This window comes from Ovis aries, chromosome 20, assembly GCF_016772045.2.
Source record: "Ovis aries strain OAR_USU_Benz2616 breed Rambouillet chromosome 20, ARS-UI_Ramb_v3.0, whole genome shotgun sequence".
Taxonomy (NCBI): domain Eukaryota; kingdom Metazoa; phylum Chordata; class Mammalia; order Artiodactyla; family Bovidae; genus Ovis; species Ovis aries.
In genome coordinates this window covers 9,730,591-9,750,822 of record NC_056073.1, presented here as the reverse complement: position 1 = coordinate 9,750,822, position 20,232 = coordinate 9,730,591, and the positions used below count along the sequence as shown (strand labels likewise).

The following is a 20,232-nucleotide window of genomic DNA, read 5'->3' as shown; positions in this document are numbered from 1 at the left end:
GTTGCGTTTATTACTCATATAGTCTGCACACCATGGGAAGCTGGGGGTGTCCCAGTGAGAGTGTTCGAAAGGCCTGTAGGATTGGGGCTCGTATTAGGTGATTTGGGAAGAGTTTAAGAAAGAAGGGATTTGCTCTGGATTGATACTGTGGGAATGCAGATGATTCTTTGGGTATCTTAGCAGATCTGAGCTAGGAGGAGGGCTGACTGGAGTGAGAGGCTTGAGCTGTACCTGTAGAGAAGTGGCAGTCACTCCTGTCACCAGGAGAGGGGGATGTTTGGTATTTTGTAGGTTGCACAGGGACCTTGTTTTTTGTCCATGCTCAGACAAAATTTTGAAGTGTTCTTCTTTTGTCTCACTTTTTCTTGGTTTCAGAGTAACAGTCCAGTGTTGTTCTGTGAGATTGTTATATCCAACAGGAGAATAGCGTGGCCTAGCTGGGTGCCCTGGGCCCATTTCAGAATCACCCAGGCCGAGCTGTGTCAGGCAGTTTCTAGACATTAGGGCCCGCTTTTTTCTTTTCTCAGATTCTTACTAAGAATCAGTTTAAACTTGCTTATATCCAGTATCCTTTTTGTAATTATGCAGTTTCGTTAGATAGTATATAAAACACTGAAATTATATATTTTTTGTATATATATATATAAGAAGAAAGGGGAATTATTTCCATGAAGACTAAGTTGAACATCTTTGGAAAGATTTGTTAAAGTGAATTGCTAAAAGTCTTTTTAAAATGGCTATTGAATTAGGGGTGGGTAAATGCCAGGTGAAATAAGTAGGCCATTCAGAACAAATTTTTACCAGATGGATTCTACATACTGATTACAAGTGTCTTGTAGTTCTTACTCCACTTTAAAGATACCCACATTGTAAATTGCAAGTGCTATACCATAAGTGTGATTTATATAGTGAATATGAAATAGGACTCTTATTACACTCAGAGACAAGGCCTAGGCCTTCTAACACAGAATTAGTGAATTAATACACTTTGATAGGTTTTAAGTTTAAAAAAGTTTGACATCATGTATATGTTCTTTTTATTTACTTGTTTATTTTTTTATGTTCTTTGTATGATTCTTCACTCAAAGCAACATTTTAAACTAACCTAAAACCTTGGTCCTAATGAGTCAGGTGAGAGGCTTTTATAAAAAAGTCTAAATGTTTATTAGGGGAGTAATGAAAGTATGGCATATTCAAAAGATGAAATAGCATATAGCTATTAAAAGTCATATTTTCAGATACTGTCTTTTAACAGAAAAAAATGCCCATATAAGTGTAAAGAGAAGGCTACAAAATCAAAGTATGACCAGAATTTTAAGAATGTATATACAAAAATTTAATATGTAAACAAAGTAGACGTACACAATCGGAAGAAAATGAACCAAGAAATTGACAATTTACCCCAGATGCTGAAATTGCAGATTTTTTTTTCTTATTGTATTCTCTGTGTTTTTATATACGTTCCAAGTGTTCTATAATGAGGTGTTTTTTTTTTTTAATTGGGGAAGTGCTTTTTATGAAGAGGCCCAAGATGGACGTTTTAGAAACATATCCATGTTCATATCAGGCTGGCTCTTTGCTCAGCATGTTTCATTCAGTATCTGAAGTTCTGTGTAAAAGAAACTTAAATGTTCCTGAATGAGAAGAAAAGCCAAAGGCACAGGCATGATTTATATAGCTTGGGGTTCCTGTGGATTTAATAGCCAGACTGCTGTTTCCAGCTTCTCAGGCCTACCATAGACATCATCTGTGAATAAAGCTTTTGCTGATTGCTCCAATCCCCAGCCCAAGGCAAAAGCCACTATTTGTATTCTGTGTTGGTGTTCACCATATACTTAAAAAAACAAACAAGGCCTGTGTCTTTCTGCTGCACTAGCCAGACTACGTTGCATGCTTCTTAGATGGAAGAAGGGAACACCCACTTTCAAATTTTTAGAACCTAGACAGACCTTTGCTCCTCAGTAATTGGCTAAATGTCTTGAACAAATATACAATAGTACCCCCACAATATGGTTTCCTCTTTCCAATAAAAGAGGGTATAAGGTATTATTGGTCTTAAAATAGCAGAGTTGAGAGTAAAAAAAGTTCTGTATGGACCACACTAAAACCAGCCACAGTCTTTGAGGACCATCAGTGACTGTGAAGCAGCCTGTCAGCAGCAGACTTGACATTTCCTCTAATGATTCTAGACTGTTTTCACTTTGGAACCGTGTGTGGGCATGTATATTGATACAGCCCTTTTGGAAGGGCAGTTGGGCAATATCTATCAAATAGAAAGTGCACATCACCTCTGCACTTCTAGGAATTTGCTCTCCAAATATACTTGCACATAAAAGGCAAACATAAGGGACAAAAATCCTTATTAGAGTACTGTTGATGATAATGTTTCTCAAGAGTAGAGTGACTGGAATATTCTGAAGCCACTGAGCATGAAGTAGGTCAGTATGTATTGATGATGATGATGACGACTGTTCCTTATTCAGTGTATATTATATGCCAGGCACTTGAATTCTTATAACAACTATATGGCAAGTACTGTTATTATCTACATTTTGCAGACAAGGAAACTTGGACAAGGTCACACAACTAATATGCGACAGACCTGGTATTCTAATTTACGCAGTCTGGAGTTAACGCAGGCTATACTGCTGACCCCTAAAATTCATATCCTCCTGTCAGCTGATGAATAAAGATATAAGTGTGTGTATATAAGCATGTATACATACATATATAAATTATAAACATGTCTATATATATTTATAGCATTTTATGTCATATATTTATATATATTAAAATATATGTATATAAGAATCTATGTAATGAAAAAGCAGTTCCGACCTGAATGTATAGTATGCTGTCCTTTTGTTTTAAATTTTTTAAAAAGCAACAGCACACACTGGAAAGATACAAAAAAGAGATAACAACAGTGGCTTCTTATAAGGAGGGAATGAATGACTTTTCACTCATATCTTTCTCTCTTAGGTGTTTGTAAAAATAGGCATGTATACCTTACATACACTTTAAAATAAGTATATCTGATATTTTGAAAAGTTGTAATGCTTAAGACTAAGCTGAAGTCATGAGTCACAAATGCTTTGTCCCTCTGTACTTACATACCTTAGTGTAGAGTTCCTCTTATTCTAATCATTCTTACTGTAGTCCTACCATCAGCTCTCAGTTCAAGATAACAGCTGTTTTCAAAATTTTGCTTTTTCTGGTGTTCATTGCTCACCTGGTCTCACTTTGAATACTCAAGTCTTTGACAGAGCACCTCAAATTTGTATATCATCCCTTGAAGTTTTGTACATTTTCTGTTGTTTTCCAAAGGATTTGGAACTGCTTATTGTAAGATCCAATTATGTAGGTTAAGTTTCTTCCCCAGTGGTCCAGTGGTTAAGACTTCACCTTCCAGTGCCGGGGGGGTGTGGGTTTGATCCCTGATCGGGAGCTAAAATACCACATGCCTGTGGCCAAAAAAGCCAGAACAATAAAACAGAAGCAGTAGTGTAACAAATTCAATAAAGACTTTAGAAATGGTCCATATCCAAAAAAAAAAAAAAAAAATACAGTTTTACAGTAAACTTTTAGTTTCCTGGAAGTAAGCAAAAAAAATTTCTGAGTTCTGTAGTTCTTGTGATTTGGCAGAAGAAGACACACATCATTCTGGTTTTTTAGAAAAACAAAAACCACTTCTTTTTTTTACTCTAAACTTTGAGGAGAAATCTGTTTCATGCGCCGTTTTATGCAATTTATACTTTTCCGACTGCTTCTTGTTTGTTGTTTTTGTCTACCCAACTAAATTATATGCTTTCTTAGGACAAATTCCATTTTCTATACTATTTTTGTTCCATCTCTGCCTAGAAAACACGCACTTATTCTTATGGTTAAAATTATAAATTAACCAACAACTGCAGCCCCGCCACATTTCAGAGATCATGTTACTGCTACTTTTCAAAGACTTAGTCTTTGAGCAGTGTAGAATCTGATACCACTTTCATGCTTCTCAGCAGAGAATCTTCTCTGTTAGCTCTCAGGAAAAAAAAAATCACAATTTGTTTCTTAGTGTGTAACTTTTACTGAGTTTTTTTGTAGCCCCTGTTTCCTAGCTGAGTAGTATATCGTTTAAGGAATGGGAAATGTGTTTGAATTTTTGTTTTGTGAAAGTCTTAAAATACAGCCTATAGCTTTCAACCACTTTTTCCTTTCTCCTAGGCCAAGTTATCAAGGCATGGGACATTGGGGTGGCTACCATGAAGAAAGGGGAGATCTGTCATTTACTGTGCAAACCAGAATATGCATATGGCTCAGCTGGCAGTCTCCCCAAAATTCCCTCGAATGCAACTCTCTTTTTTGAGGCAAGTATGTGTGTGATGTTGCCTTGTTAGCATCTGCTCTACTACAGTGCTGGCTCCACAGCGACAGGCAGTGCAACGAGGAGCTAAGCTTGCTATTGAGAATCGGATCCAACTTATTTATTTTGGAGCTTGGCTTCTTGAATTGTTTCCCACAAACCCAAGGGGTGTGTGCCAGTGCTTTCTTAGAAACGTGTCTCTGGCACAAAACGGTCATATCCAAATAAACAAAAGAAACCAGGCTTAGAAATAAAGGTTCTGATCAGTGGTCTGAGTTGTGACATATTCAGACTCGACCAGAGGACAGGATGGGAAATGTGGGAGATAAATGTTGAAATACACCTAAACCAAGTTGTAAAGCTATTTTTATGACAGAGGTTTATAACTGTCCTAGATCTCACTTCCTCATTAGAAGCAGTAGGTGGTGATAAAATGTTACTCATCCTGTGTTGAGTCACACATATTTGGCCACACTTAATTAAAAAATTAAGAGGGAAAATGCCTGAAACATTGTAAACAGGTAAAATACGCCTTTAGTTGGTTGTAGGCCTGATTCATAGGGTTTAGTCTTACATTTTAAGAAGGGAATTCCCATGAATTTGGGGTGAAAAAGTGGTGGCTTCTAGAGTTAAACAAAGTAGTTTTGGGCCAGAACTGTGTCACTCTGGCGTTTTGCCCACAAGGCAGTTTTCCTAGTATTTCCTGTCTGTCTTTGCAGTGTAGCCCCACAGGATGTGGTCCTAGACATTATCATTAAGTGAAGGTTCTTTCCAGGTATTGAAAAGTGCAGTGTTCTTTTTTCCCTACTTTTCCAATAACTGAGAAGCATAGATAAATATAAAACAGAGTTTTGTTTTGTAAAATGAAAGGAGAATAGTTGCCCTAGCATTTAAGTATGTTAAATTGACATTGTTTGGGCCATTCTCAGCCATATCCCTTTTTCCTTTCTAGATTGAGCTCCTTGATTTCAAAGGAGAGGATTTATTTGAAGATGGAGGTATTATTCGAAGAATCAAACGGAAAGGAGAAGGGTATTCAAACCCAAATGAGGGAGCGACAGTAGAGAGTAAGTACTGCTGTGAGAGGTCCCAGTTATATGGACAAAATGGAGCTTTCCTTTTTAAAATCTTTAAAAGAGTAAATGTACTGAATATTTATCTAGAATAGTTTTAAATTCAACATTTCTTTAATAATGACTTCATTTAGTAAATATCCACTCAACCTGTATGTGCCAAAAACTGTACCAGCTTCTTCAAACTCTTTAAAAAAGTGAATAAAAGGTAAGCCGATCCAATAAGGAGTTCTTAGTCTGTGGACTCCTTGGTATGCCAATAGCCATATTAGTTACCTTATATATTTATTCATTTATTTCTCACAGTAACCTTGTGAGGTGTGATTAATTATCCTAGGTGAGAAAAGTGAGTTCAGAGAAGTTAAATAAATTACTCAAGGTTACATTTACTAAATAGAGCAGTAGATGGTAATGCCTTTCAGGGCTCTCAAACTCATCTCGCAGGCTGTTGTCAGGATAAAAAATGGTTCATCATTTTAGACAGATCAAAACTGGGGAATAATTTATTCTGTTCTGTGTCAGGAGACCTGGGTTCAAGTTCTGCTTTGTCATTTATAGAATGACCTGAAGCTATTTTATTTACTTTCTTTTCGTTTGCTATATCAGTTCAGTTCAGTTCAGTTGTTCAGTCCTATCTAACTCTTTGCGACCCCGTGAACCGTAGCATGCCAGGCCTTCTTGTCTATCACCAACTCCCGGAGTTCACTCAAACTCACGTCCATTGAGCCAGTGATGCCATCCAGCCATCTCATCCTCTGTCGTCCCCTTCTCCTCCTGCCCCCAATCCCTCCCAGCATCACAGTCTTTTCCAGTGAGTCACCTCTTTGCATGAGGTGGCCAAAGTACTGGAGTTTCAGCTTTAGCATCATTCCTTCCAAGAAACACCCAGGGCTGATCTCCTTCAGAATGGACTGGTTGGATTTCCTTGCAGTCCAAGGGACTCTCAAGAGTCTTCTCCAACACCACAGTTCAAAAGCATCAATTCTTCGGGGCTCAGCCTTCTTCACAGTCCAAATCTCACATTCATACATGACTACTGGAAAAACCATAGCCTTGACTAGACAGACCTTTGTTGGCAAAGTAATGTCTCTGCTTTTGAATATGCTATCTAAGTTGCTCATAACTTTTCTTCTAAGGAGTAAGCGTCTTTTAATTTCATGGCTGCAGTCACCATCTGCAGTGATTTTGGAGCCCCCCAAAAAAAATTCTGACACGGTATCCACTGTTTCTCCATCTATTTCCCATGAAGTGATGGGACCAGATGCCATGATCTTCATTTTCTGAATGTTGAGCTTTAAACCAACTTTTTCACTCCCCTCTTTCACTTTCATCAAGAGGCTTTTGAGTTCCTCTTCACTTTCTGCCATAAGGGTGGTGTCATTGATATTTCTGAGGTCATTGATATTTCTCCCGGCAATCTTGATTCCAGCTTGTGCCTCTTCCAGCCTAGTGTGTCTCATAATGTACTCTGCATAGAAGTTAAATAAGCAGAGTGACAATATACAGCCTTGACGTACTCCCTTTCCTATTTGGAACCAGTGTGTTGTTCCATGTCCAGTTCTAACTGTTGCTTCCTGACCTGCATATAGGTTTCTCAAGAGGCAGGCCAGGTGGTCTGGTATTCCCATCTCTTTCAGAATTTTCCACAGTTTATTGTGATCCACACAGTCAAAGGCTTTGGCATAGTCAATAAAGCAGAAATAGATGTTTTTCTGGAACTCTCTTGCTTTTTCCATGATCCAGCGGATGTTGGCAATTTGATCTCTGGTTCCTCTGCCTTTTCTAAAACCAGCTTGAACATCTGGAAGTTCACGATTTACGTATTGCTGATGCCTGGCTTGGAGAATTTTGAGCATTACTTTACTAGTGTGTGAGATGAGTGTAATTGTGAGGTAGTTTGAGCATTCTTTGGCATTGCCTTTCTTTGGGATTGGAGTGAAAACTGACCTTTTCAAGTCCTGTGGCCACCGCTGAGTTTTCCAAATTTGCTGGCATATTGAGTGCAGCATTTCACAGCATCATTCAGGATTTGAAAGAGCTCCACTGGAATTCCATCACCTCCACTAGCTTTGTTCGTAGTGATGCTTTCTAAGGCCCACTTGACTTCACATTCCAGGATGTCTGGCTCTAGGTGAGTGATCATACCATCGTGATTATCTTGGTCGTGAAGATCTTTTTTGTACAGTTCTTCTGTGTATTCTTGCCACCTGCTTATGTTAGGTCCATACCATTTCTGTCCTTTATCGAGCCCATCTTTGCATGAAATGTTCCCTTGGTGTCTCTAATTTTCTTGACGAGATCTCTAGTCTTCCCCATTCTGTTGTTTCCCTCTGTTTCTTTGCATTGATCACTGAGGAAGGCTTTCTTATCTCTTCTTGCTATTCTTTGGAACTCTACATTCAGATGCTTATATCTTTCCTTTTCTCCTTTGCTTTACGCTTCTCTTCTTTTCACAGCTATTTGTAAGGCCTCCCCAGACAGCCATTTTGCTTTTTTGCATTTCTTTTCCATGGGGATGGTCTTGATCCCTGTCTCCTGTACAGTGTCACAAACCTCACTCCATAGTTCATCAGGCACTCTATCTATCAGATCTAGGCCCTTAAATCTATTTCTCACTTACACTGTATAATCGTAAGGGATTTGATTTAGGTCATACCTGAATGGTCTAGTGGTTTTCCCCACTTTCTTCAATTTAAGTCTGAGTTTGGCAATAAGGAGCTCATGATCTGAGCCACCGTCAGCTCCCGGTCTTGTTTTTGCTGACTATATAGAGCTTCTCCATCTTTGGCTGCAAAGAATATAATCAGTCTGATTTTGGTGTTGACCATCTGGTGATGGCCATGTGCAGAGTCTTCTCTTGTGTTGTTGGAAGAGGGTGTTTGCTGTGACCAGTGCATTTTCTTGGCAAAACTGTATTAGTCTTTGCCCTGCTTCCTTCCGCATTCCAAGGCCAAATTTGCCTGTTACTCCAGGTGTTTCTTGACTTCCTACTTTTGCATTCCAGTCCCCTATAATGAAAAGGACATCTTTTTTGGGTGTTAGTTCTAAAAGGTCTTGTAGTTCTTCATAGAACTGTTCAACTTCAGCTTCTTCAGTGTTACTGGTTGGGGCATAGACTTGGATTACTGTGATATTGAATGGTTTGCCTTGGAAATGAACAGAGATCATTCTGTCGTTTTTGAGATTGCATCCAAGTACTGCATTTCGGACTCTTGTTGACCATGAGGGCCGCTCCATTTGCTAAATAGGGTGTCAGAATAGGATGAGGACAGGGTAGCGGAGCACCCTTCCCCCCCCCCCCAGAGGGAGGCGTGCACATATTGTGTGCCACTGTGTACACCACTTGTGTACACACTGTGTACACAAATGCCCTGCAGTCGGCATCTGCTCCTCTCTTCATTGCACAGCGCGTGCTGGACGACAAGAACCTTTCTTCATCTTTTTGTTTCCAGCATCACTTACAGAGCCTTACACATTTGGTGTTCAGCAAATGCTTTCTGCACGGATAAATGTTTGTTAGATGCCATTTACTGAGCTGAAGTACTTAAAAATAGACAGTTGTGAGAAAGCATAAAGAAATACATCCATTAAAATTTAAAAAAAAAATCAAGGGAATTCTCTGGCGGTCCAGTGGTTAGGATTTAGCACTTTCACTGCCATGGCCTGAGGTTCAATCCCTGGTCAGGGAACTAAAGATCCTGCAAGCCGTGTGATTAAAAAGAAGAAGAAAAATTTTTTTAATCAGTAAGAGATTAGTCTCCAAAATTTATAAGCACTTTGATGCTTAACAGCATTAAAACACACAGCCCTCTCAAAAAAATGGGCAGAAAACCTAAGTAGACATTTCTCCAACGAGGAGATACAGATGGCCAACAGGCACATGAAAAGATGTCCAACGTTGCTAGTTATCAGAGCAGTACAAATCAAAGCTTCAATGAGATAGCACCTTACACTGGTCAAAATGGCTATCATCAAAAATTCACAAACAGCAAATGCTGGAGAGAGTGGAGAGAAGGGAACCTTCCTATACCATTACTGGGAATGTAAATTGGTATAACCACTATAGAGAACAGTATGGAGGTCCTTAGAAAACTAAAAATAGAGCTACCATATGACCCTGCAGTCCCACTCCTGGGCATATATCCAGAGGAAAACATGATCTGAAAGGATCCATGTACCCCAGTATTGATTGCAGCAATGTTTGCAATAGCCAGGACATGGAAACAGCCTAAATGTGCTTTGACAGAGGAATGGATACAGAAGCTGTGGTGCATATATAGCATGGACTATTACCCAGCCATCAAAGAATGAAACAGTGCCATGTGCAGCAATGTGGGCAGACCCGGAGAGTGTCCTACTGAGTGAAGTGTGGCACCCCTTATATGTGGGATCTAAAAAGAAACGATACAGCTGACTTACAAAACAGAAACAGAAAACCAACTTATGGTTCCGGGAGGAAGGGATAGTTAGGGACTTTGGGAAGGTCGTGTACACGCTACTATATTCAAAACGGATAAACAACAAGGACCTATTGTGTAGCACATAGAACTCTATTCAGTGTTATGTGCCAGCCAAGATGGGAGTGGGGTTTGGGGGAGAATGGTTACATGTATATGTATGGGCCGAGTCCCTTTGCTGTTCACCTGAAACTGCCGCAACATTGTTAATTGGCTATCAGTTCAGTTCAGTTCAGTCGCTCAGTCGTGTCCGACTCTTTGCGACCCCATGAACCGCAGCACGCCAGGCCTCCCTGTCCATCACCAACTCCCGGAGTTCACTCAGACTCACGTCCATCGAGCCAGTGATGCCATCCAGCCATCTCATCCTCTGTTGTCCCCTTCTCCTCCTGCCCCCAATCCCTCCCAGCATCAGAGTCTTTTCCAATGAGTCATCTCTTCACATGAGGTGGCCAAAGTACTGGAGTTTCAGTTTTTAGCATCATTCCTTCCAAAAACACCCAGGACTGATCTCCTTTAGAATGGACTGGTTGGATCTCCTTGTAGTTCAAGGGACTCTCAAGCGTCTTCTCCAACACCACAGTTCAAAAGCGTCAATTCTTTGGTGCTCAGCCTTCTTCACAGTCCAACTCTCACATCCATACATGACTACTGGAAAAACTATAGCCTTGACTAGACGGACATTTGTTGGCAAAGTAATGTCTCTGCTTTTGAATGTGCTATCTAAGTTGCTCATAACTTTTCTTCTAAGGATTAAGCATCTTTTAATTTCATGGCTGCAGTCTCCATCTGCAGTGATTTGGGAGCCCCCACAAATAAAGTCTGACACTGTTTCCATTGTTTCCCCATCATTTCCCATGAAGTGATGGGACTGGATGCCATGATCTTCATTTTCTGAATGTTGAGATTTAAACCAACTTTTTCACTCTTCTCTTTTCACTTTCATCAAGAGGCTTTTTAGCTTCTCTTCACTTTCTGCCATAAGGGTGGTGTCATCTGCATATCTGAGGATATTGATATTTCTCCCGGCAATCTTGATTCCAGCTTGTGCCTCTTCCAGTCCAGTGTTTCTCATGATGTACTCTGTGAATAAGTTAAATAAGCAGAGTGACAATATACAGCCTTGATGTACTCCTTTTCCTATTTGGAACTAGTGTGTTGTTTCATGTCCAGTTCTAACTGTTGCTTCCTGACCTGCATACAGGTTTCTCAAGAGGCAGGCCAGGTGGTCTGGTATTCCCATCTCTTTCAGAATTTTCCACAGTTTATTGTGATCCACACAGTCAAAGGCTTTGGCATAGTCAATAAAGCAGAAATAGATGTTTTTCTGGAACTCTCTTGCTTTTTCCATGATCCAGCGGATGTTGGCAATTTGGTTTCTCGTTCCTCTGCCTTTTCTAAAACCAGCTTGAACATCTGGAAGTTCACGATTTACGTATTGCTGATGCCTGGCTTGGAGAATTTTGAGCATTACTTTACTAGTGTGTGAGATGAGTGTAATTGTGAGGTAGTTTGAGCATTCTTTGGCATTGCCTTTCTTTGGGATTGGAGTGAAAACTGACCTTTTCCAGTCCTGTGGCCACTGCTGAGTTTTCCAAATTTGCTGGCACATTGAGTGCAGCACTTTCACAGCATCATCTTTCAGGATTTGGAAGAGCTCCATTGGAATTCCATCACCTCCACTAGCTTTGTTCGTAGTGATGCTTTCTAAGGCCCACTTGACTTCACATTCCAGGATGTCTGGCTCTAGGTGAGTGATCATACCATCGTGATTATCTGGGTCATGAAGATCTTTTTTGTACAGTTCTTCTGTGTATTCTTGCCACCTCTTCTTAATATCTTCTTTTCTGTTAACCCCAATACCAAATAAAAGGTTTAAAGTTTGAAAAATAAAGGTTTTATTTGAAATAGCATAATGAACTAGAATATCTAGGAATATATCTAACAAAAAATATGTAGGAAGTCCCTTATATGGAAATTGTAAACTATTGAAAGACTAGACTAAATGGATTGTGTGCCCCAAAAAAGAAATACACACATTAAAAAAATCAAGTCACTAAACAAGGATGGCAACAGGAATGAGAGTTCGTTTTTTAAAATGTATACTAGAATAGTTGATTCTTTTTTCTTTAATGTTGCATATTGAACCACAACATTATTTTACCTTTTACTTTGAACCCATTTTTTGTTTCCACAGGTCCAGTAAATTAGTTCAAATCTCGCTTTTAGTTAAATTGGAAACAGTTATAAATAGTATTGCTGTTCTATTGTAGTTAAAGTGTTTAGATAGTTATCATTCTTGATAAGTTTAGAATAGATGAAGAAGAGCTCAGGTGTATAACGTTTGAGAAACACCTAGAATAGGAGCTGAGAGAGGATTCAGACTGTGGCCAACTCGAGCTGGATGTTGCCTCTCTGGCTTTCGCTTCTTTTATGTACAGTGACACAGGAGAAGCTGTCTTGATTTCTAAGGTCCTGCTAGCCCTAAAACTTCTATGACCAAATTCTAAATGTTTATGAAAGTTACAGAAATAGTAGGAAATTCTCTTCAGTATATTAATGAGCACTTAGAAATGGCAACCCACTTCAGTGTTCTTGCCTGGAGAATTCCAGGGACTGGGGAGCCTGGTGGGCTGCCGTCTATGGGGTCGCACACGACTGAAGCGACTTAGTAGTGGTAGTAGTAGTAGTAGAAATCTTGTCTATAACATTTTTTAAAATTTTTATTATGAAAATTTTCAAACATACAAAGTAAAGGATTTTTCACCTATGCTACAGTGACTTCCCTAACTCAGCAATTTATATTTTAAAACTGGAGGTTTTTGTCAACGAAATTAAAAGAAAAAACTTTTCCCAGTTATAGGCAACACCACAAAGCTACCACTGTAAATTAAATCAAATCTTCCTTTTGGTAATATTTTCAACAGGAGTCATTTTTTTTTAATGTTTCCCTGAAATAATTTTTAACTTACAGAAAAGTTGCAAAACTAGTACAGAGATTTTCCTTATATGCTTCACATAGCTTCCCCTAGTGTTGCCATGTTACCTAACCACAATACATTATCAGAATCAGGAAGTTAACATGGATTCAGTGCTATTAACCATTCTGCAAATCTTAACTTTAATGTCACCAGTTGCCATGTTGATGTCCTTTTTCTAGTGTACCATCAAATTCAGTATCCAACATTGTAATTTAGTTGTCTCCTTCAATCTGTGACAGTTTATCATCTTTCTGTGTTTTTCATGACTTTAACACTTTTGAAGATAAGTGGCCAATTATTGTAGAATATCCCTCAATTTGGGTTTGTCTGATGTTTTCCCCTGATCAGATTGAGGCTACGTATATTTGGAAAAATACCACTTAAGTTATGCTGTGCCCTTCTCAGTTAGCAGGAGGTGCATGGCATTGGTGTCTCACTGATGGTGATATTAACTTGGATCACTTGGTTATGGTGGGGTCTGTTTGCCATGTTTTTCCACTATAAAGTTACTGTTTTTCTGTCCATAATTACGAAGTATCTCATTGGGAGGGAAATGTTAGGAAACTATGGGAATAACCTCTTTTACATCACACCTTCACACACTAATTTTAGCACCCTTGAATGAACGATTTTTGTATGCAACAGTTATTACTGTGGTATTTGCCTAATGGTGACTTTTCTATTTCCACTGTTTCTTCTACACTTAATTAGAATTCTGCTGTGAGGAAGAGCTGCCTCTTCTCCCCTGTTTGTTTATTCAGTTATTTATTTACACCTGTATTGACCCATGGATATTGTTTTATTCTGTAGGTTATTGTTCATTAATACTCTTGTTGCTCAGATTGCCCTATATTTGGCAATTCAGAATTCCTTCAGCTTGGCTCCTTTGTCCTTTCAACACTGTTTCTTGAGCACATGCTTACTTTTGACATCAGTGGATGCTCAGGGTTTCTTTGGTTAATTTTCCTGCCCCAGGTGTAGAATCAGCCATTTCTCCAAGGAGCTCTGTCTGATTCCTTTTCCTGGAGAATGGTATTTAGAAATGAAGATCTGGGTGCTAGGTATACTCATGCTGTGGAATGGTATTGCTTCTAGAAGCTCTTAACAGGTCCAGGAAATACATGTGCTTTGATGTGCCTCTGTGCGTATCTATGTATACTTCTGTATTAGTATGCAAATATGTATTAACTCATTACTGACTAGAAACATATTAATACATTTTCTGTTACCTGAATTTTATTGACCAGAGACTTTTGAAGGTTTATTTATAAATTGCTGGCCACAGGCGTTAGTTTCTGCGGAAATCCCCTGGTCAATAGTATGTTAAAAACTATGGGTACATACTGACACTTTCAGTTTCACCCCATCACAGATTTGTTGTCGCCTTCCCTCTGCTGCTTTGAAACTGCTTTCTCCTACAGTGAGAAACCTGGCTCTCATTATCCACAGTATATTTATTTATTTGCTTAATCATAGTATGCACAGAAAGCAGTTTCAGAATTGCTAACCCACACCCCTCCAATATTCTTGCCTGGGAAATCCAATGGACAGAGAGTCTGGAGGGCTATAGTCCATTGGGCCACAGAGAGTCGGACGTGACTGAGTGACTGAATGCACACACACACGCACACACACCCCTGTGAAAACCAGATTTCCTAAGTAGGAAGTACCTTGAAAGTAGTTCCTTTTGTCCTGAGCCTGTAGCACACACTGAAAATACTATTCTCCAACTTAGGTTAGTCCTTCCATTCTCATTCCCTTCGTTGTGGTGATGTTACTCACTTGTAATACAGTTAAGTTCATCTGTTATGTTTGCCTTCCATTGGAGTTCCCCTCACACTCTGGTTGGTTATAATTATTTGTTTTTGGGGTATATGAAACATTACCATGATTCTGGATGATATAAAAAGACACAAAAGTGTTATCCCCCTCATCCTACTAACCTGTCCCCATTACCTCATTATTTCCACTCTGTTGCTAAATTTCTGCCTCTTATAGGTAGCCAGTCTCATTCATTCTTGGTTTATTCTTATATTTTTTGCAGAAATGAACAGATATATTAATTTTTTCTTATAATCCCTTTTTGCATGAATAATCTATCAATATTCTATATTGATATTGTATATTGATATATATTATATATTATATAATATATGGATAGAATAGTAGATATCTATGTTAGATATATATTCTCTATATTATCTATTGTCTATAGTATATATATCTACATATTGATATCTAATATTCTATCAACATGCTATATTGATATATAATATTCCATATAGAATTCTATCTATTCTGTAATATTCCATCTAATATATTCTGTGAGTAGAATTTTTGATATATTAGAATAATCCTTTATATAATTTTATTCTTTTCTGTCTCTAAATATATTAAGAAAAGGCAGTGACTAATTTTTTTGTCTCTCTTGTTAGCTTATATTTTCCTGGGAAATTTTAGAGTAAATGGTTTATTCTTTTTTCTCCCAGAAGCCCTTTGGGGTTTTCTGGAACAAGTCAATTTTATAAAAATTTGCTGTATTGTCAGTATCAAGGTTAAGGTGTTCTGCTCTCCCTTTGTGAAGCCTATATGAAGCTCTTTGAAACTCTGTGTGGGAGGAGGACAGAAGGTTGACTCAGAAGTGGTCCCTGTCAGAAACCAAGATCACCTTGTTCCTTTTAAAGTCTTCTCAGTCTTGTCTTGACTGATGTGCCTTCTTTGTAGCATCACTATAGACTGTTCAAAACCGAGTAGAAATCCTAGAACGAAGGCCAGTTGTGAAAGAAAAGCTACAGACAATGATCATCCATTATAATATATCATTATAGATATACAAGAGGGACTGAGTTTCTGTCATTTCTGTATAAAGGTACGATGAATAGTCAGGGGAGGGGGCCCGCAGACTTCAGAAGTGATAGGCATGAATTTTGAATCTCAGAATCACTACTTGGTATTTTTATGACTTTAGACAAGTTACTTAATCACCTTGAGTTACTTAATCATCTTTCTCATCTGTGAAATGAGAATAATGATTTTTTACCCCCACAGACTGTTGTGACAGTTAAGTGAAGAAGGGTGCCTAGAAGGTGGCAGACACTTAATTTCTTTATCTTCTATATTATGTTTATATCATATGTTTTGCTTCCTTTAAATAGATTTAAGGAAATAAACCTTAGACTTCTCTTTCCCTTCTACTTTCCAGCCAATCTATCAGCAAATCCTTTTCCTCTACCAGGGTTGATCTGGAACCCATAATCAGTTTGTCTTTGGTAACAGTCTTTAAAATAATTATATACCTTCTTAGTAATCTTACCTAATTCATATTTCTCCAGGATTTTTGTTGGTTGGTTTTTTTGAAGAACAAAGTTATGGATGGAATCAAAAGGCTTTTATTGAATTGTGATCTTTTGCTTCCTTTTAGTGGTTTCTTTGTGGAAGTGAGAATTGTACATTAATTTGACAGAGTGTAATCTTTCTCAGAGAAACTGTGATATTTTACCCCCTCTGTCAGGGTCCTGATGGATGCAAATCAGTAGATCCTGCTCCAGTGTGCGTGTTTATGTCAATTGAGATGGCCGTCTTGTAATTTTTATGCAGTGTTGTCCTTTTTCCATTAAAGAAAAGTCACTGTGTTCTAAGTTCCTCTAATTGACATTATCATGATGACTGATACTTTAGTCATCATACTTTAGTTTCATTGCCAGTAGTGGCTACATTGTTACTTTTAAGCTTTGTCTTAGAAAAACCAATTGACTGACATAAAGCTCTGAAGAGCTACCAGCTCCTCTTCCCCCACCTCCCATCTCTCACCTCTTCTGATTTATTAACTTTGTGCTTGGAGTAGGTACATCAAAATGCTCTCTGAGTTAAACTCTCTTACCTCACAGTACTTCAACCACATCTGAATGCAAAGAGTATAGATAGTCGGCAGTATTTTCAAATGTGAAAATTTCAAGAGTGATCTACAGGGAGTTGGGTTGTTGGGAGTACCCTTCCCTCTCACCCTCTTTCCCTCCAGAAATCCCACTGAAATGAGAGTTGGGGAAGGGAAGGGGACGGGTGGAGAATGATTTCAAAAAAGAGGAAGCAATCCACGTTAGTGGTAGAAAATAGGAAAACTTCAAGAAGTATGTCAAAAATTATGAAGAATTTCCGGAATATGTAAAGTAGATAAAATGGGACTGATGGAAACTAGACTCAGGAAACCCAGCCCGCAACAGGTGTAAAGACCTCTGCAGAGGCACATACTGTTCTTTCCCACAAGCTTGGGCAGAACTCCAAGCTTGGTTAGCTGGTGCGAGGGAGCCAAAGCAGGCTATGGGGCAATCGTCAGGGTTGTTATAAAACAATATGGAACAGCTGGGCTAGCAAGCCTGTTATGTAGCAAGTTCTCAACTTTGGCTGAATTTAGAATTACCTGAGGAGCTTTTAAAATCCTGATGCCCAGGTCTCAGTCCAGACCAGTTAAATAAGAATATTAGATCTCAAAGGATGGAACTCCAAGCATAAGGATTAAAAAAAAAATAAATAAACAAACTCCCCAGGTGATTCTACTTTGCAGCCAAGGATTCAGAATTACTATTCTAGGGCTTGGCTGTGACTTTTGCTCCCAGACTAAAGTCAGTAAGGCTAGATTTCTAAAATAAAATAGGGATCTGCCTCGGAAGACACCATGTGTTGGGACTTGGACTGCAGAATAAGAACATAAAGTACCTTTGAACTTTGAAAACAGATTTGAAGGGGGAAAAAGTGAAAGAGCAATTCTGCCCAACAGTAAATAAGCTGAAGTGTCTTGTTCCTGAAGTAAAACTTTCTCCTACGTCACCAGTGAAAAAAGGTGTCACCAGTGAAAAAAGGTGTCCCCAGCCTTCCTGTGCACATCATCTCAGCACATAGTAAATGCTCAACAAATATCTGTGGACTCTTCAACCAGAGATCCCCATGATCAGCCCACTGCTCTTGGGAAAAGGCTTACCTAATCCAAGGGCTTAGAAAACCTGTGCCAGCTAACTAAACTAACTTGATCTTTCCAAATCGTTCCTTTATAATATGGCCAAATAATAACAGAATCCTCAACAGATTCTGAAACAGAAACACTCAGATAGACTTAAGAAATAGAAGAGAACTTTCAAAACACTAAGTATTCAAAATACTAGTGCAAAATACTAAGAAATAGAGAACTTTCAAAATACTATCTTCAGAGATATTTAACAGGATATTAAATTCATGACTCAAGATCAACTTCTCTGAAAATGAAGAAAATAAGAAAGTATCTGTAAATTAAGATTGTGATTATCAAAACTGGAATACCAAGGAAGGATTGAAAAGCAAAATGGACAGTCTCAGAATCCTGAATTAGTGATACAAAAGATGGTAAAGAATATCTCAAAACACAGAGAAAAAAACCCAAAGAGATGAAAAATTAATCAAGGTTAGGTAATATGTATCTTCCTACAGGAAGAGAGAAGAATCTTAAGATTGAAAGGGCCAGTTGATAGTGGCATAGGAGTAAGAAGTGCTTTTGCACCTAGATACATCCTGATGAAATTCCTCCTTTCCTCTTTCTTTTTTCTTTTCTTTTCTTTCAGTTGAAGTATCAGTTCAGTTCAGTCACTCAGTTGTGTCCAACTCTTTGCGACTCCATGAATCGTAGCATGCCAGGCCTCCCTGTCCATCACCAACTCCCAGAGTTCACTCAGACTCATGTCCATTGAGTCTGTGATGCCATCTAGCCATCTCATCCTCTGTCATCCCCTTCTCCTCCTGCCCCCAGTCCCTCCCAGCATATCAGAGTCTTTTCCAATGAGTCAACTCTTTGCATGAGGTGGCCAAAGTACTGGAGTTTCAGCTTTAGCATCGTTCCTTCCAAAGAAATCCCAGGGTTGATCTCCTTCAGAATGGACTGGTTGGATCCCCTTGAAGTCCAAGGGACTCTCAAGAGTCTTCTCCAACACCACAGTTCAAAAGCATCAGTTCTTCGGCGCTCAGCCTTCTTCACAGTCCAACTCTCACATCCATCCATGACTACTGGGAAAACCATAGCCTTGACTAGACGGACCTTAGTCGGCAAAGTAATGTCTCTGCTTTTGAATATGCTATCTAGGTTGCTCATAACTTTTCTTCGAAGGAGTAAGCGTCTTTTAATTTCATGGCTGCAGTCACCATCTGCAGTGATTTGGGAGCCCCCACAAATAAAGTCTGACACTGTTTCTACTGTTTCCCATCTATTTCCCATGAAGTGATGGGACCGGATGCCATGATCTTAGTTTTCTGAATGTTGAGCTTTAAGCCAACTTTTTCACTCTCCTCTTTTCACTTTGATCAAGAGGCTTTTTAGCTTCTCTTCACTTTCTGCCATAAGGGTGGTGTCATCTGCATATCTGAGGTTATTGATATTTCTCCTGGCAGTCGTGATTCCAGCTTGTGTTTCTTCCAGTCCAGTGTTTCTCATGATGTACTCTGCATGTAAGTTAAATAAGCAAGGTGACAATATACAGCCTTGACGTACTCCCTTTCCTATTTGGAACCAGTCTGCTGTTCCATGTCCAGTTCTAACTGTTGCTTCCTGACCTGCATACAGGTTTCTCAAGAGGCAGGCCAGGTGGTCTGGTATTCCCATCTCTTTCAGAATTTTCCACAGTTTATTGTGATCCACACAGTCAAAGGCTTTGGCATAGTCAATAAAGCAGAAATAGATGTTTTTCTGGAACTCTCTTGCTTTTTCGATGATCCAGTGGATGTTGGCAATTTGATCTCTGGTTCCTCTGCCTTTTCTAAAACCAGCTTGAACATCTGGAAGTTCACGGTTCACATATTGCTGAAGCCCGGCTTGGAGAATTTTGAGCATTGCTTTACTAGCATGTGAGATGAGTGCAATTGTGTGGTAGTTTGAGCATTCTTTGGTATTGCCTTTCTTTGGGATTGGAATGAAAACTGACCTTTTCCAGTCCTGTGGCCACTGCTGAGTTTTCCAGATTTGCTGGCATATTGAGTGCAGCACTTTCACAGCAGAATCTTTCAGGATTTGAAATTGCTCAACTGGAATTCCATCACCTCCACCACCTTTGTTTGTAGTGATGCTTTCTAAGGCCTACTTGACTTCACATTCCAGGATGTCTGGCTCTAGATGAGTGATCACACCATCGTGATTATCTGGGTCATGAAGATCTTTTTTGTACAGTTCTTCTGTGTATTTTGCCACCTCTTCTTAATATCTTCTGCTTTTGTTAGGTCCAGACCATTTCTGTCCTTTATCAAGCCCATCTTTGCATGAAATGTTCCCTTGGTATCTCTAATTTTCTTGAAGAGATCTCTAGTCTTCCCCATTGTGTTCTTTTCCTCTATTTCTTTGCATTGATCGCTGAGGAAGG

General features: G+C 39.0%; 1 protein-coding gene across 11 annotated transcripts in view; it reads left to right on the top strand.

Annotated features, from left to right (window-relative positions):
* Window positions 1-20,232, top strand: part of FKBP5 (FKBP prolyl isomerase 5) — a 118,552-nt gene that overhangs the window by 70,954 nt on the left and 27,366 nt on the right. For 10 of the 11 annotated variants that reach the window (XM_042237053.2, XM_042237052.2, XM_060403115.1 and 7 more), the window contains 2 exons: window positions 4,213-4,355; window positions 5,304-5,418. The exons of the other annotated variant lie outside the window; for it this stretch is intronic. In XM_042237053.2, coding sequence (XP_042092987.1) covers window positions 4,213-4,355; window positions 5,304-5,418 — 258 coding nt within the window. The remainder of the gene's footprint in view (window positions 1-4,212; window positions 4,356-5,303; window positions 5,419-20,232) is intronic. 11 annotated transcript variants of the gene reach the window in all.